The sequence below is a fragment of the Vulpes vulpes genome, chromosome 3, assembly GCF_048418805.1.
Source record: "Vulpes vulpes isolate BD-2025 chromosome 3, VulVul3, whole genome shotgun sequence".
In the NCBI taxonomy this organism is placed as follows: Eukaryota; Metazoa; Chordata; class Mammalia; order Carnivora; family Canidae; genus Vulpes; species Vulpes vulpes.
In genome coordinates, this window is record NC_132782.1 from 98,768,175 (window position 1) to 98,785,016 (window position 16,842).

General features: G+C 37.8%; 1 protein-coding gene across 1 annotated transcript in view; it reads right to left on the reverse strand.

The window, feature by feature from the left end:
* Nucleotides 1–16,842, reverse strand: part of LOC112908325 (phospholipid-transporting ATPase ABCA3-like) — a 135,188-nt gene that overhangs the window by 65,745 nt on the left and 52,601 nt on the right. Inside the window, exons 13-16 of the mRNA XM_072751292.1 lie at nucleotides 8,374–8,528; nucleotides 7,972–8,127; nucleotides 7,448–7,658; nucleotides 3,355–3,505 (exon numbers count right to left, since the gene is read on the reverse strand). Coding sequence (XP_072607393.1) covers nucleotides 3,355–3,505; nucleotides 7,448–7,658; nucleotides 7,972–8,127; nucleotides 8,374–8,528 — 673 coding nt within the window. The remainder of the gene's footprint in view (nucleotides 1–3,354; nucleotides 3,506–7,447; nucleotides 7,659–7,971; nucleotides 8,128–8,373; nucleotides 8,529–16,842) is intronic.

Sequence of the window (16,842 nt, forward strand, 5' to 3'; positions counted from 1 at the left end):
CTAGGAATAATTGCTGGGTCATAGGATAATCACATATTTAGCTTAGTAAAAATGGCCACTCGTTTTCCAAAGCAGTTTTACCATTTTATGCTTCTACCAGCAATGAGTCCATTTACCATGTTTATATGCTATAGTCTGTGCAGTTTTAGACATTTTTGTGGGTGTGTAGTCGTAATGTACTGGTTAGTCTCTTTATTTTTTGCAGTTTTCCTCAGAATTCTGGGAAGAATTCTTGGCATAGTGTTCTCTTTCAGTGCTTCCCTTTTCTTCCATAATTATTAGTCAGATTTTTATTAGCTAATCAGGAATTTCACGTCATTTATCTCATTTTCCCTCTTCCAAACTGGTCTAGATTCAATGTCCTCTTTAATTTGATTGAGGCTATATAAAACACAATTTCTAAAGTTTCCCATTTTTGGAAATTATATGTTGGCCTGTGCCTAAATCTACCAAGATCCTTCCTTCTTTCCTGCCATGAAGTTCACCGTGATGTGGTAATTTCCCATAAAATATCTTTCTTTTCCTTCAACCAACATTTTCTTGATTATCAGAAATTAGATTTAGTGTTAGTTTTTTAATTTCCACCATCTAAGAGGTAATTGTTGGCAACAAACCTCGAGACCAGTCAGGAGATCTGCTTTGAGGCAAATGAAGTATTTGTTGCATGTCTATACTTGAATTACTCTCTTTACTATGTTATTTTGCTTAAACTTTGTGCCAGGAATAACACATTTCCTCCTTTTAGCTTGTAGGAGTTAACAAAATGTTTTATCTTCATTGTCACACACCGGTTTCTCTTTATATTTATAGCCTCTAATTCTTGAATTTTTAAGCATATAAATATTCCCTGATATGTCACACTATTCTGATACCTCTCTTATGTCTCTGTTCCTTTGGAAGGCTGCATATCATTCCACTGCCACATTATTCTAAACTTAAGCTTCATTCCAAAAGTCTCAGCATTGTTTTATAGCAAGTAACAATACTGTTTTAAAATTTAAATTTAAAACCAATACTTCCCTTGTGAGATACATTCAATGAATCAGAATACAGTATGTGCAATTACAATTCTTCTTTTCTTCTTCATTATTTATTCAGATTCATAAAAAAATCCATACTAGAACAATTATTTTGCAAAGTCAGTGTTCAGGAGATCCCTGGGTGGCTCAATGCCTGCCATTGGCTCAGGGCGTGACCTGGAGTCCTGGAATCGAGTTCCACATCCGGCTCCCTGCATGGAGCCTGCTTCTCCCTCTGCCTGTGTGTGTCTCTGCCTCTCTCTCTCTCTGTGTGTGTCTCTCATGAATAAATAAATAAATAAATAAATAAATAAAATCTTAAAAAAAGTCAGTGTTCAATTACCATTAGCTATGAAAATCTTAGCTGCAATGAAGATCACTAAGAATTCAACCATCATTTCATTTTTTCATATTATATTCTAAAAAAAAAAAAAGATCCATAGGTATCTTTCTCTTAAAGAGAAAGTATCTCTGCTTTTTTTCCCCATTTTTAGTTTAAAGATTTTTTTTATGATATACAGAGAGAGAGAGAGAGAGAGAGAGAGGCAGAAACACAGGCAGAGGGAGAAGCAAGCCCCATGCCGGAGCCCCGCGTGGGACTCAACCCGGGGATCCGGGACCCTAGGATTGAGCCCTGGGCCAAAGGCAGGTGCCAAACCGCCACCCAGGGATTCCCCCATTTTTAGTTTAAAATATCTCTTTAATAGGGATGCCTGGGTGGCTCAGTTAAGCGTCCTACTCTTGATCTCAACTTAGGTTTTGATTTCAAGGTCATGAGTTCAAACCCCGTGTTGGGCTCCATGCTGGGTGTGAAGTCTACTGTAAAAAAAAAAAAAAAAAAGAAAGAAAGAAAGAAAAAGAAAAAGAAAAAAAGAAAAAAAAAAAAAGAAAGAAAAGCCCTCCCTGATAGAAAAACACATTCTTTCCTAATTTTATGACTTTCAAGTGAGTCCATAATTCTATGGCTCAGCAATCTACAATTAGTTGTTCACCTCTTGGATCTTCTTCTCTTTTCTGTTCTCTAAGTCCAAATGCCTAATAAGAATATATGATAAATATCTTCTGCTTCCAAATATAAAGATATGATAAAATATGAAGAAGGTACTATAACTGTGAATATGAAGATATGATAAAAGATATCATTTGCTTAAGAATACTTTCATTTGGGATCCCTGGGTGGTGCAGTGGTTTGGTGCCTGCCTTTGGCCCAGGGCGGGATCCTGGAGACCCGGGATCGAATCCCACATCGGGCTCCCGGTGCATGGAGCCTGCTTCTCCCTCTGCCTGTGTCTCTGCCTCTCTCTCTCTCTGTGACTATCATAAGTAAATAAAAAAATTTAAAAAAAAGAATACTTTCATTTCCTGTTTTAGACATTCTTTGAGAATGTCTTTAGTATCCATATGAATGAGGATAGGCAGAGTGTGATAAGTTTAAGCAAGTGCTTTACTTTTTTGTCTCCTTCAGAGAGACTCTGCAGCTTCACATGTATCACAATTATCATAATGGGCAAAAGCACTCATCTGGTTCCCAACTTTTTTGAATGAGTCAACTACCATGTATCTCTGAGGATACATATCTAGAATTTTATTTCTAATTCTCTATGATATTTAATTCTCTCATTCCAGGTTATGGCTAGAATCTTGGTTCCATTCTGCTGCCTGATCACACTATTCTATGTTGCTGCTTCTCAAGAACTTTTAGAATTACTAAATAAACAATGTTGACATGATGCAGTTCCTTTTCCTTCTTTTCTCTTTTTTGACATATTTCTCTTTTTCCTAGAAAAGGGAGCATTTAAGTTCTTCACATTTTTCTGGAATATAACAACTGGCTTGACTTTTGGAAATACTACAGCAACTATTCATTTGTATAATACAAGAAGATAAAAATATCATACTCTGAATGTCACTGATAAGTATACTTAGTTTCCATTTTCCTTTATCAGGATAGTTATCTCAGGTAGAATTATTATTCTTTGTGACTACCTCTGATGAAAAACTTGGCTGGCAAGTGCAGTCAAACTGCCTATTTACTCTTAGTTCCTGTCACCTTGGCTTCAAGAGCCACCACTAAAATAATTTTCATCTCATTATATTTCCGTTCACTCCACTCACCAATTTTGACTCTACCAAAACATATCATTAGTTATAACCAATTAAGACCAGGAAGCTATAGCCAAATGTAGCATCCTTCTTTTCAGTGCAAGTGACAGTAATGGTGGGAGTTTTGGCTTATTAAATAAACTCTATTTGCCAAGCTTGAAGAAACCAGGAAAAGCAATAATGATTACTGGTTATCTAAACATCAATAATTTTGTATTCTCTGGACTCATACCTGTGTGTGTACTCTTTGGGTAGAATAAAAGATACTTCATTACTAACATTCTTCTCCAAAGTGGCTGTTGGTATATAATATTGAAGCAATTTGAAGATTTCTTCAACATTACAGTGAGCTTCCTTCACCATAACAATGTGGTATCCCACACCTGAGAAAATCCATTTAGAAGAACAAATAAAAACAATTTTGTATTTCCAATATTCTTGTGAGACAATTCATGGCTTTCCATAGTTTCTAGAAGAAGATAAGGCATGTTAATCATAAAAGTCTAAGGCGTCTAATAAATCCCTCTTTTGTAATTTCATTAATTTTCTTAGGCACTGATAGAACAGAGATGGGGAAAAAAAGCTCTGTTAAATGGAGATCTATATAATTTACCTGACAGAGAATTTAAAATTATATCATAAAGATATTCACCAGGGTCAGGATACCAATGCAGCAACAAAGTGAGAATTTCAACAAAGAAACGGGAAGCTTAAGAAGTATCAAAAATAAGTCACAGAGCTGAAAATACAGTAACTAAATTGAAAAATTCATTAGAGGAGTTCGGAAGTGGACTGCATAAAGTAGACAAAAGGATAGGTGATCTCAAAGTCAAGTAATTGGAAATTATTCACTCAGAGAAACAAAAAGAAAAAAGAATGAAAAAGTGTAAATAAAGCCCAAGAGACTTATGTTATGGGACATCACTAAGTAGAATAATATATACAGTATGGGAGTCCTGTTAGGGGGCAGCGGGAGAGAAAGTGAGAGAGAGAGAGAGAGAGAGAGAGAGAGAGAAGGAATAGGAGGAGGAACTATAGGTTTATTTAAAGAAATAATGGCTGAAAATTTCTCAACCAAGGAAAGGAAATGGGTATTCAGAGTTACAAATGCAAAGGATTTATACAAGATCAATCCAAAGATACCTACAATAAGACACATTATAATCAAATGGTAAAAAGTCAAAGACAAAGAGAAGATTTTGAAAGCAGCAAGAGAAAAATAAGTTGTCACATACAAGGTAATTCTCATTAGACCATTAGTTGATTTTTCAGCAGAAATCTTGAAGCCTAGAAGAGAATGATGAGATACATTCCAAGTGCTGAAAGAAAATTACCAACTAGGAATACTCTATTTGGCAAAACTGTCCTTCAAAAATGAAGGAGAAAGACTTTATTAGACAAACAAAAGCTGAGAGAATTCATTACTTAGATTTGCATTATAAGAAATGCCAAAGGGAGTTCTACAAATTGAAAAGGATGGCTAAAAAAAAATCCATCCAGGATGGATGCTAACCAGTAATACAAAATCATATGAAAGTATAAATCTCATAGATAAGGGTAAATATACAAATATAGAATAATGTATATTGCAATGATGGTGGATAAGTTACTTTTAATTCTATAAAAGTTAAAAGATAGAAGTATTAAAAAACTGTAACTAAATGTGTTATATTGTTACTAAAAAGTATAACTAAAAATGAGACATACAATACATAATACAAATATGTATATAAATATGATATCAGGGGATCCCTGGGTGGCGCAGTGGTTTGGCGCCTGCCTTCGGCCCAGGGCGCGATCCTGGAGACCCGGGATCGAATCCCACATCGGGCTCCCGGTGGATGGAGCCTGCTTCTCCCTCTGCCTGTGTCTCTGCCTCTCTCTCTCTCTATCATAAATAAAATAAAAAATAAAAAATAAAATAAATATGATATCACTAACTAAAGTGTTATGGAGGAAGTAAAGAAAATAGCTTTTTTTTTTAAAAGATTTTATTTATTTATTCATAGAGACAGAGAGAGAGAGGCAGAGACACAGGCAGAGGGAGAAGCAGGCTCCATGCAGAGAGCCCAACGCGGGATTCGATCCAGGTCTCCAGGATCACGCCCTGGGCCGCAGGCCGCGCTAAACCGCTGCGCCACCGGGGCTGCTCGAAAATAGCTTTTTAAAAATTTTTTTTGAAAACAGCTTTTTATATGCAATAGAGATTATCAGCTTATAATATACTGTTATATGTGTTCCATGATAATACAAATATGTCTAGAAATTACACAAAAAAATTGAAGCATATCAATACAAAAAATCAGTAAAATGGAAATAAAAACAGCAAGAGAGGAGAAGAGGGACGCAAGAACTACAAAACAAACAGAACACAATTAACAAAAGTAGGTATTTCCTTATCAAGCTACTCTATGTTAAATATAAACAGATTAAATTCTCCAATCAAAAGAACAACTGAAGATATTTTTTTTAAATGTTAAGACCCACTCCTCTAAGAAAATACCAGGTAAAAGCTTCTTGACACTGGTATTAGCAATGATGTTTTTTGGATATGAAACCAAAAGGACATGAAAGGAAATTAAACAAAATAGACAAGGGTGACTACAAAACTAAAAATATTCTGGGGACATGTGGGTGGCTCACTCACATGGTTTTGGCTCAGGTCAGGATTTCATGGTCATGGGATTCAGCCCTAAGTAAGGCTCCACTCTCAGTGGAGAGTCCGCTTGAAGATTCTCTCCCTCTACACCCCCATTCACTTACTCTCTCTCTCTGTCTCCCATTCTCTAAAATAAATTAGTAAATCTTAAAACAAATTTAAAAATTCTGAATGGCAAAAGAAATAATCAACAAAATAGAAAGGCAACCTAGAGAATAAAAGAAAATGTTCGTAAACCAAAAATTCCTAGGAGAAAACAAAGGCAGCAATCTCTTTGACATTGACTGTAGAAGCCTTCTTCTATATAGGTCTCCCCTGGCAAGGAAAACAAAGCAAAATTAAGCTATTGAGACTACATCAAAACTAGCTTTTGCACAATGAAGGAAATCATCAGCAAAACAAAAAGCACACTGAATGGGAAAAGATATTTGCAAATTATATCCAACAAGGCATTAATATCCACAACATACAAAAATATTATACAACTCTATACCAAAACCCAAATAATCAAATTAAAAAACAGGCAGAAGATATGAGATGGCCAAAGGTATCTCCAAAGAAGACATACAGATGGCCAACTGACATACGAAAAGATGTTCAACATCATTCATCATCAGGGAAATACAAATCAGAACCACAAGAAGATATCTCTCACACCTGTCAAAATGGCTAAAACCAGTAATACAAGAAGCAACAGGTGATAGTGAAGATATGAAGAAAAAAGAACCCCCTTGCACTGTTGGTGGAAATGGAAACTGGTGTAGCCACTGTGGAAAACAGTGAGGAGGTTCCTCAAAAAAATTAAAAGTAGAACTACTATATGATCCAGTAATTTCACTATCAGGTATTTACTCAAAGAACACAAACACATCAATTCAAAAAGATATATGCATCCCATGTCTATTGCAGCATTATTTACTACAGCCAAGCTATGGAAGCAACCCAAGTGTCTACCCATTGATGAACAAATAAAGAAAATGTGGTTAATATATACAGTGGGATATTACTTAGCCATCAAAAATAAAATTTTGCCATTTGTGATAACATGGATAGACCTAGAGGGTGTCACACTAAGTGAAATAAATCAAAGACAAATACCAAAGAATTTCACTTACATGTAGAATATAAAGAACAAACAAATAGACAAAACAGACTCAAATATATGAGAAATAAACTATCATTCACCAAAAATAGAAGGGGTTGGAGGTCGGGGAAATTGGTGAAGGGGATTAAGAAGGATGAACTTCTGGTTACAAAATAAATAAATAATGAGGATATAATATACAGCATAGGGAATACAGTCAATAATATTGTAATAACTTTGTATGATTACAGATGGTAACTAGACTAATCATAGGGATCATTTTGTAATGTATAAAATACCAAATTACTATGATATACACATGAAAATAATAGGACATTGTATGTCAATTATACTTCCATATTAAAAATAAATAAATAAACTATGACCATTACTTCAAAGAGCTCATATTTGAGCTCCAAAAAAAAAAAAAAAGGACAGAGGAAATCATAGAAATTTTGGGGAGACAAACAAAAAATTATGGAAATTATATTAGAATATTACTAAGACATCAATATCCATGAAGATTATGTTTGAAGAATATTAAGATATCAACATCCAAAAAATAATCAAAGGGATAGAGACCATATATTCTTTTCAGGAAAACTGAAGAGCCACAGCAGCGCAGGGATCCCTTGACCATGATAGCTATGCGATCACCCAGGATGTCAGCTTCATCCATATAATGGGTGGTCAATAAGATGGTACGATTCTCTTTATACTCCTGAAGGACATCCCAGGTGGCCCTCCTTGAGGCTGGGTCCATGCCAGATGTTGGCTCATCAAGTATCACCACCTAAAGACCAGAAGAACAATTCCGTAACTATTAAACATTATGTACTAGTGTCCCTAAGGTCTTACCACTTATGGGGCTTACTCTTGTTTTGCTTTTTCAGTCACTTGTTCAATTAAGCTAAGATAATAAATTTAGACTAAAACTGAAAATAATTCCAAACCTGTGACAAATTTACTATAAGCATTTGGTAATGTGAATTCCATATGGGATTTCACTTGTAAGGTTCCTTTTATAGTGTTAGACCCGTATCAGCTCTCAAGTTTCTGTTGGCTGATTTAGTGGGGTTTTTTTTGTTTTTTTGTTTTTTTTTTACCTTGGAGCCCCCTATAAGTGCTATGATCATGGAGAGTCTGCGCTTCATGCCTCCACTCAGTGAATGTGAAAATGCATTATGCTTATCTAGAAGGTTAAAAGCAGCCAGCATATGATCAGTTTCCATAAGACGTGTCTTTTGAGGTATTCCTTTTACCTGGAAAGAGAAGCCAGAGCTTATGTGGTGCTTCCCGCTTTATCCTTAGAAACACTTTATACAAGGCTTTTTTTTAAAAATATGATCTCCATAGTGTCTTCTTCCCTTTGTCTATCTTTACATGTAAAGGAGACTTTGTCAAAAATCAGTTTTTAAACTTTCTAAGAATAATAATATTGATAGTTGGTAATCTATCTGAAGTACATCAATAGAGTGGGAAAAAGGAACATATCTTTTTTGGCTTACCACACAATAGAAGTAAAGATGTTCTGACACGGTCAAATAATCAAACAACAAGTTTTGTTGGGGACACACGCCCAAGCTTTTCCTGATATGGACCATCTGCTGTGAGATGTTATATCCATTAATATAGGCCTCTCCACTGGTAGCAGGATAGAGACCTAGGGATTAAGCAGAAGACATAATAATACCTTAGCTTTCATGAGGGAACATGACAATAAACTGCTCACTAAAACCTTAAATTTGAAATCTATGAGGATTGTTCATTAGAATTAGCAATATTTCTCAGAAGAAAATTCCAAAAACTATCAATTTTTTAAAACTATCTAATTTCTTTTTCTGAGTGAAATAAGTCAATCAGAGAAGGACAAACATTATATGGTCTCATTCATTTGGGGAATATAAGTAATAGTGAAAGGGAATAGAAGGGAAGGGAGAAGAAATGGGTAGGAAATATCAGAAAGGGAGACAACATAAAGACTCCTAACTCTGGGAAACAAACTAGGGGTGGTGGAAGGGGAGGAGGGTGGGGGGTGGGGATGAATGGGTGATGGGCACTGAGGGGGGCACTTGATGTGATGAGCACTGGGTGTTATTCTGTATGTTGGCAAATTGAACACCAATAAAAAATAAATTTATTATTAAAAAAATTAAACTATCAATTGTTATATTGGAGGTGATGAGATTAAAAATACTTAATTTTTAAGTTTTTGATTAACTCATGTTCTAATATTCAATGAGTATGAATGGGTACAAATAACTCAGGTATCTAAACACTAAAGAGTTTATTATATTAGAACTTAACAGCATTGCATCAACTATTTGACAACACTTATTATGTTATGATTGTACACTTCACTAGATTATGCTAAACTCTTTTAAAACTTGAAAACCCAGATAATAAAACTGTTATCCATGAAGAATTTAAATTCTAGTCAGGGGAGTTAAGACACAGTAATAATAGTTTCAAAATATTGATATAGTTTTTATCCACAGCTCTCATAATTATTGGTTAAGTTTAAAGAAGAAAATATCACTTTAAATCCAGGAACTCATAAATCCTACTTTATACTTACTGTGGTAAGCATTTATATTGTACAGAATTGTGAAATCACTATGAAATTAATATAATATTGTATGAAACTAACATGGTATGTCAACTATACTTCATTATTTTTAGAAAAGAAAACATGACCAAGAGGATAAATGTGTTCAGAGATATCCATCCAACATGAAGTCCCAAATTATCTCTGTTGTGCTACGGTCTCCTCCATCATCATATTTGTTCCAGACGTTTTCATTTTTAACAATGTAATCTAATTTTAGATGCATTGAAATGCAATTGTTTAGCTGATCATCCCCATCCACTACTTCCATAGAGGACTTTTCATTTCTCATTTTAGTGATTTGAATCACTGTTTTTTTTTTTTCTGGGTCAGTACAGCTGAAAGTTTGTCACTTTTATTGATCTTTTCAAAGAACTAACCTTTGGTTTCATTAATTCCCTTATATCCTTTTTTTTTTTCTTGGTCAGTACAGCTAAAAGTTTGTCACTTTTATTGATCTTTTCAAAGAACTAAACTTTGGTTTCATTAATTCCCTTATTTCCTTCTTTCTTCTTGCTTTGGATTTAGCTGGCTATTATTTTTTAAATATCTTAAGGTGGGCAGATTGTTTATTAGAGGACTTTTTAATGTAGGAAATTATAGCTATAAATTTCCCTCTAAGCACTGGTTTAGCTGCATCTTATTAGTTTTTTTTTAATTAATTTTTATTGGTGTTCAATTTACCAACATACAGAAAAACACCCAGTGCTCATCCCGTCAAGTGTCCGCCTCAGTGCCCATCACCCATTCCCCTCCAACACCTGCCCTCCTCCCCTTCCACCACCCCTAGTTCATTTCCCAGAGTTAGGAGCATCTTATTAGTTTTCTGCATTATGTCATTTTTATTTATTTATTTTTTTATTATTTTTTTATAAATTAATTTTTATTGGTGTTCAATTTACCAACATACAGAAAAACACCCAGTGCTCATCCCGTCAAATGTCCCCCTCAGTGCCCGTCACCCATTCCCCCCCACTCCCCGCCCTCCTCCCCTTCAACCACCCCTAGTTCATTTCCCAGAGTTAGGAGTCTTTATGTTCTGTCTCCCTTCCTGATATTTCCCAACATTTCTTTTCCCTTCCTTTATATTCCCTTTCACTATTATTTATATTCCCCAAATGAATGAGAACATATAATGTTTGTCCTTCTCCGATTGACTTACTTCACTCAGCATAATACCCTCCAGTTCCATCCACGTTGAAGCAAATGGTGGGTATTTGTCGTTTCTAATGGCTGAGTAATATTCCATTGTATACATAAACCACATCTTCTTTATCCATTCATCTTTCGATGGACATGGAGGCTCCTTCCACAGTTTGGCGATTGTGGACATTGCTGCTAGAAACATCAGGGTGCAGGTGTCCCGGCGTTTCATTGCATCTGTATCTTTGGGGTAAATCCCCAAGAGAACAATTGCTGGGTCGTAGGGAAGGTCTATTTTTAACTCTTTGAGGAACCTCCACACAGTTTTCCAGAGTGGCTGCACCAGTTCACACTCCCACCAACAGTGTAGGAGGGCTCCCTTTTCTCTGCATTCTCTCCAACATTTGTTGTTTCCTGCCTTGTTAATTTTCCCCATTCTCACTGGTGTGAGGTGGTATCTCATTGTGGTTTTGATTTGTAATTCCCTGATGGCAAGTGATGCAGAGCATTTTCTCATGTGCATGTTGGCCATGTCCATGTCTTCCTCTGTGAGATTTCTCTTCATGTCTTTTGCCCATTTCATGATTGGATTGTTTGTTTCTTTGGTGTTGAGTTTAAGAAGTTCTTTATAGATTTTGGAAACTAACCCTTTATCTGATATGTCATTCGCAAATATCTTCTCCCATTCTGTAGGTTGTCTTTTAGTTTTGTTGACTGTATCCTTTGCTGTGCAAAAGCTTCTTATCTTGATGACGTCCCAATAGTTCATTTTTGCTTTTGTTTCTTTTGCCTTTGTGGATGTATCTTGCAAGAAGTTACTGTGGCCAAGTTCAAAAAGGGTGTTGCCTGTGTTCTCCTCTAGGATTTTGATGGAATCTTGTCTCACATTTAGATCTCTCATCCATTTTCAGTTTATCTTTGTGTATGGTGAAAGAGAGTGGTCCAGTTTCATTCTTCTGCATGTGGATGTCCAATTTTCCCAACACCATTTATTGAAGAGACTGTCTTTCTTCCAATGGATAGTCTTTCCTCCTTTATCGAATATTAGTTGACCATACATTTCAGGGTCCACTTCTGGGTTCTATATTCTGTTCCATTGATCTATGTGTCTGTTTTTGTGCCAGTACCACACTGTCTTGATGACCACAGCTTTGTAGTACAACCTGAAATCTGGCATTGTGATGCCCCCAGCTATGGTTTTCTTTTTTAAAATTCCCCTGGCTATTCGGGGTCTTTTCTGATTCCACACAAATCTTAAAATAATTTGTTCTAACTCTCTGAAGAAAGTCCATGGTATTTTGATAGGGATTGCATTAAACGTGTAAATGGCCCTGGGTAACATTGACATTTTCACAATATTAATTCTGCCAATCCATGAGCATGGAATATTTTTCCATCTCATTGTGTCTTCCTCAATTTCTTTCAGAAGTGTTCTATAGTTTTTAGGGTATAGATCCTTTACGTCTTTGGTTAGCTTTATTCCTAGGTATCTTATGCTTTTGGGTGCAATTGTAAATGGAATTGACTCCTTAATTTCTCTTTCTTCGGTCTCATTGTTAGTGTATAGAAATGCCATTGATTTCTGGGCATTGATTTTGTATCCTGCCACGCTACCAAATTGCTGTATGAGTTCTAGCAATCTTGGGGTGGAGGCTTTTGGGTTTTCTTTTTTTTTTTAATAAATTAATTTTTATTGGTGTTCAATTTACCAACATACAGAAAAACATCCAGTGCTCATCCCGTCAAGTGTCCCCCTCAGTGCCCGTCACCCATTCCCCCACACCCCCGGCCCTCCTCCCCTTCCACCACCCCTAGTTCGTTTCCCAGAGTTAGGAGTCTTTATGTTCTGTCTCCCTTCCTGATATTTCCCACACATTTCTCCTCCCTTCCCTTATATTCCCTTTCACTATTATTTATATTGCCCTTTTGGGTTTTCTATGTAGAGTATCATGTCATCAGTGAAGAGGGAGAGTTTGACTTCTTCTTTGCCAATTTGAATGCCTTTAACGTCTTTTTGTTGTCTGATTGCTCAGGCGAGGACTTCCAATACTGTGTTGAATAGCAGTGGTGAGAGTGGACATCCCTGTCTTGTTCCTGATCTTAGGGGAAAGGCTCCCAGTGCTTCCCCATTGAGAATGATATTTGCTGTGGGCTTTTCATAGATGGCTTTTAAGATGTCGAGGAAAGTTCCCTGTATCCCAACACTCTGAAGTCTTTTGATCAGGAATGGATGCTGTATTTTGTCAAATGCTTTCTCTGCATCTAATGAGAGGATCATATGGTTCTTGGTTTTTCTCTTGCTGATATGATGAATCACATTGATGGTTTTACAAGTGTTGAACCAGCCTAGTGTCCCGAGGATAAATCCTACTTGGTCATGGTGAATAATTTTCTTAATGTGTTGTTGGATCCGATTGGCTAGTATCTTGTTGAGAATTTTTGCATCCATGTTCATCAGGGATATTGGTCTGTAATTCTCCTTTTTGGTGGGGTCTTTGTCTGGTTTTGGAATTAATGTGATGCTGGCCTCATAGAATGAATTTGGAAGTACTCCATCTCTTTCTATCCTTCCAAACAGCTTTAGTAGAATAGGTATGATTTCTTCTTAAACGTTTGATAGAATTCCCCTGGGAAGCCATCTGGCCCTGGACTCTTGTGTCTTGGGAGGTTTTTGATGACTGCTTCAATTTCCTCCCTGGTTATTGGCCTGTTCAGGTTTTCTATTTCTTCCTGTTCCAGTTTTGGTAGTTTGTGGCTTTCCAGGAATGCGTCCATTTCTTCTAGATTTCCTAATTTATTGGCGTATAGCTGTTCATAATACGTTTTTAAAGTCGTTTGTATTTCCTTGCTGTTGGTAGTGATCTCTCCTTTCTCATTCATGATTTTATTAATTTGAGTCTTCTCTCTCTTCTTTTTAATAAGGTTGGCTAATGGTTTATCTATGTTATTAATTCTTTCAAAGAACCAACTCCTGGTTCTTTTGATCTGTTCCACAGTTCTTTTGGTCTCGATTTCATTTAGTTCTGCTCGAATTTTAATTAACTCTCTTCTTCTGCTGGGGGTGGGGTCCATTTGCTGCTTTTTCTCTAGTTCCTTTATGTGTAAGGTTAGCTTTTGTATTTGAGTTCTTTCCAGTTTTTGAATGGATGCTTGTATTGCGATATATTTCCCCCTCAGGACTGCTTTTGCTGCATCCCAAAGATTTTGAATGGTTGTATCTTCATTCTCATTAGTTTCCATGAATCTTTTTAATTCTTCCTTAATTTCCTGGTTGACCTTTGCATCTTTTAGCAGGATGGTCCTTAACCTCCATGTGTTTGAGGTCCTTCCAAACTTCTTGTTGTGATTAAGTTCTAATTTCAAGGCATTATGGTCTGAGAATATACAGGGGACTATCCCGATCTTTTGGTATCGGTTCAGACCCGATTTGTGACCCAGTATATGGTCTATTCTGGAGAAAGTTCCATGTGCACTTGAGAAGAATGTGTATTCAGTTGAGTTTGGATGTAAAGTTCTGTAGATATCTGTGAAATCCATCTGGTCCAGGGTATCATTTAAAGCTCTCGTTTCTTTGGAGATGTTGTGTTTAGAAGACCTATCGAGGGTAGAAAGAGCTAGATTGAAGTCACCAAGTATAAGTGTATTATTATCTAAATATTTCTTCAGTTTGGTTATTAATTGGTTTAAATATTTGGCAGCTCCCACATTCCGGTCATATATATTGAGGATTGTTAAGTCCTCTTGTTGGATAGATCCTTTGAGTATGAGATAGTGTCCCTCTTCATCTCTCACTATAGTCTTCGGGGTAAATTTTAATTATTTATCTGATATGAGGATGGCTACCCCTGCTTTCTTTTGAGGACCATTTGAATGGTAAATGGTTCTCCAACCTTTTATTTTCAGGCTGTAGGTGTCCTTCTGTCTAAAATGAGTCTCTTGTAGACAGCAAATAGATGCGTCCTGATTTTTATCCAGTCTGAAACCCTGCACCTTTTGATGGGGTCATTAAGCCCATTCACGTTCAGAGTTACTATTGACAGATAGGAGTTTAGTGTCATCATGATATCTATTCAGTCCTTGTTTTTGTGGATTGTTCCACTGAACTTCTTCTTAAAGGGGAATTTTAAGAATCCCCCTTAAAATTTCTTGCAGAGCTGGTTTGGAGGTCACATATTCTTTCAGTTCCTGCCTGTCTTGGAAACTCTTTATCTCTCCTTCCATTTTGAATGAGAGCCTTGCTGGATAAAGTATTCTTGGTTGCATGTTCTTCTCATTTAGGACCCTGAATATATCCTCCCAGCCCTTTCTGGCCTGCCAGGTCTCTGTGGAGAGGTCTGCTGTTACCCTAATATTCCTCCCCATAAATGTCAGGGACTTTTTTTCTCTTGCTGCTTTAAGGATCTTCTCCTTATCTTTGGAATTTGCAAGCTTAACTATTAAATGTCGAGGTGTTGAACGGTTTTTATTGATTTTAGGGGGGGATCTCTCTATTTCCTGGATCTGAATGCCTGTTTCCCTTCCCAGATTTGGAAAGTTTTCAGCTAGTATTTGTTCAAATACATATTCTGGCCCTCTGTCCCTTTCAGTGCCCTCAGGAACACCAATTAAACGTAGGTTTTTCTTCCTCATTCCCTTAATCTATCCTCATGGTCTCTTGTCTGTCTCTTTTTTCCTCAGTTTCCCTCTTTGCCATCAACTTGTCTTCTATGTCACTCACTCGTTCTTCCACCTCGTTAAGCCTCGTCGTTAGGACTTCTAGCTTGGATTGCATCTCATTTAATTGATTTTTAATTTCTGCCTGATTGGATCTAAATTCTGCAGTCATGAAGTCTCTTGAGTCCTTTATGGTTTTTTCTAGAGCCACCAGTAGCTGTATAATAGTGCTTCTGAATTGGCTTTCTGACATTGAATTGTAATCCAGATTTTGTAACTCTGTGGGAGAGAGGACTGTTTCTGATTCTTTTTTTTGAGGTGAGGTTTTCCTTCTAGTCATTTTGCTCAGTGCAGAGTGGTCAGAAACAAGTTGTATTGGGAAAAGGAGAAAAAGAGAGAGAAGGAAAGAAAAGAGAAAAAGAAAAAAGAGAAAGAAGGAAAAAAAGGGGGAAAAAGAGAAGAAAAAGAGAAAGAAAAAGAAAGAAAGGAGAAAAAAGGGGGGGTGGGGGGAGGAAGCAATCAGAAATCAAAAAGAAAGAAAGAAAAAAAACACAAAACAAAACAAAACAAAAAACAAAAAAACACGTGGGAGTATCTTCTGATTCTGTGTACTTTAAGTCCCTTGACTTCCTCTGGAACTGGTCCGTCTACCTGGTCTTCTGGGATAGGGGCCTGCTGTGCTGATTTTCAGGTGTTAGCACTTGGGGGAGCTGCTCTGCCCCTGCCTGGTGCAGGGCTCAGTGGGGGTTGTTCACCCCGTGAGGCCCCAGGAGGAATGGCCACAGTGGGGCGGCAGCTCTGGAAATCTGGAGTCAGCTCCCGCAGTAACTCTGCAGGGCCTGGGGGCTCCGGGGCGGGGCCGCTGATCTGCTCAGCTCCAGGCAGGAGCGTCCTTGCTGTCCTGGGCCCTCCCGGTCTCTGCCTGTCCCGGGGCGAGGCCGGATCCTGGGCTGTGTCCCGGCGCCCTGTGCTCCGGAGCCTGCGCTGTTGGATTCGTGCTCCCGGCCGGGCAGCCCCCTCAGCGGAGCCGCCGCCCGAGCCCCTCCGAGCTGCTCCGGGTCCCACCGTGCGCGCTGCAGCCCTTACGGAGCTCGGCGCACTCTCCCGGGGAGCAGTTGCCTGTTAGTGTCCCAGGGAGCCTGAGGGCATCCCCGCCCTCCTGGGTCCTGCTCTAACTCCCTGCGGGCCCCTTTCCGCCCGGGAAGGTTGGTGCAGCTCCTGCTCCTCTGGGACGGGGCTCTCCTGTCCTGGGGACACTCGCCCAGGCCTCAGCCTGGCTCCTTGCGCGGCCCCTCCCCCTTGGATGCCTTTTGTTTCTTTATTTCTTTTTCCCTCTTCCTACCTTGATAGAAGCACGAACTCTTCTCACTGTAGCATTCCAGCTGGTCTCTCTTTAAATCTCAGGCCGAATTCGTAGATTTTCAGGATGATTTGAAGGTTATCTAGGTAATTTGGTGGGGACGGGTGATTTGGGGACCCTACTCTTCCGCCGTCTTGCCCCTCCTCGCATTATGTCATTTTTATTCATGTCAAAATATTTCCTAATTTTCTTTGTGATTTCTTCTTTCACCAT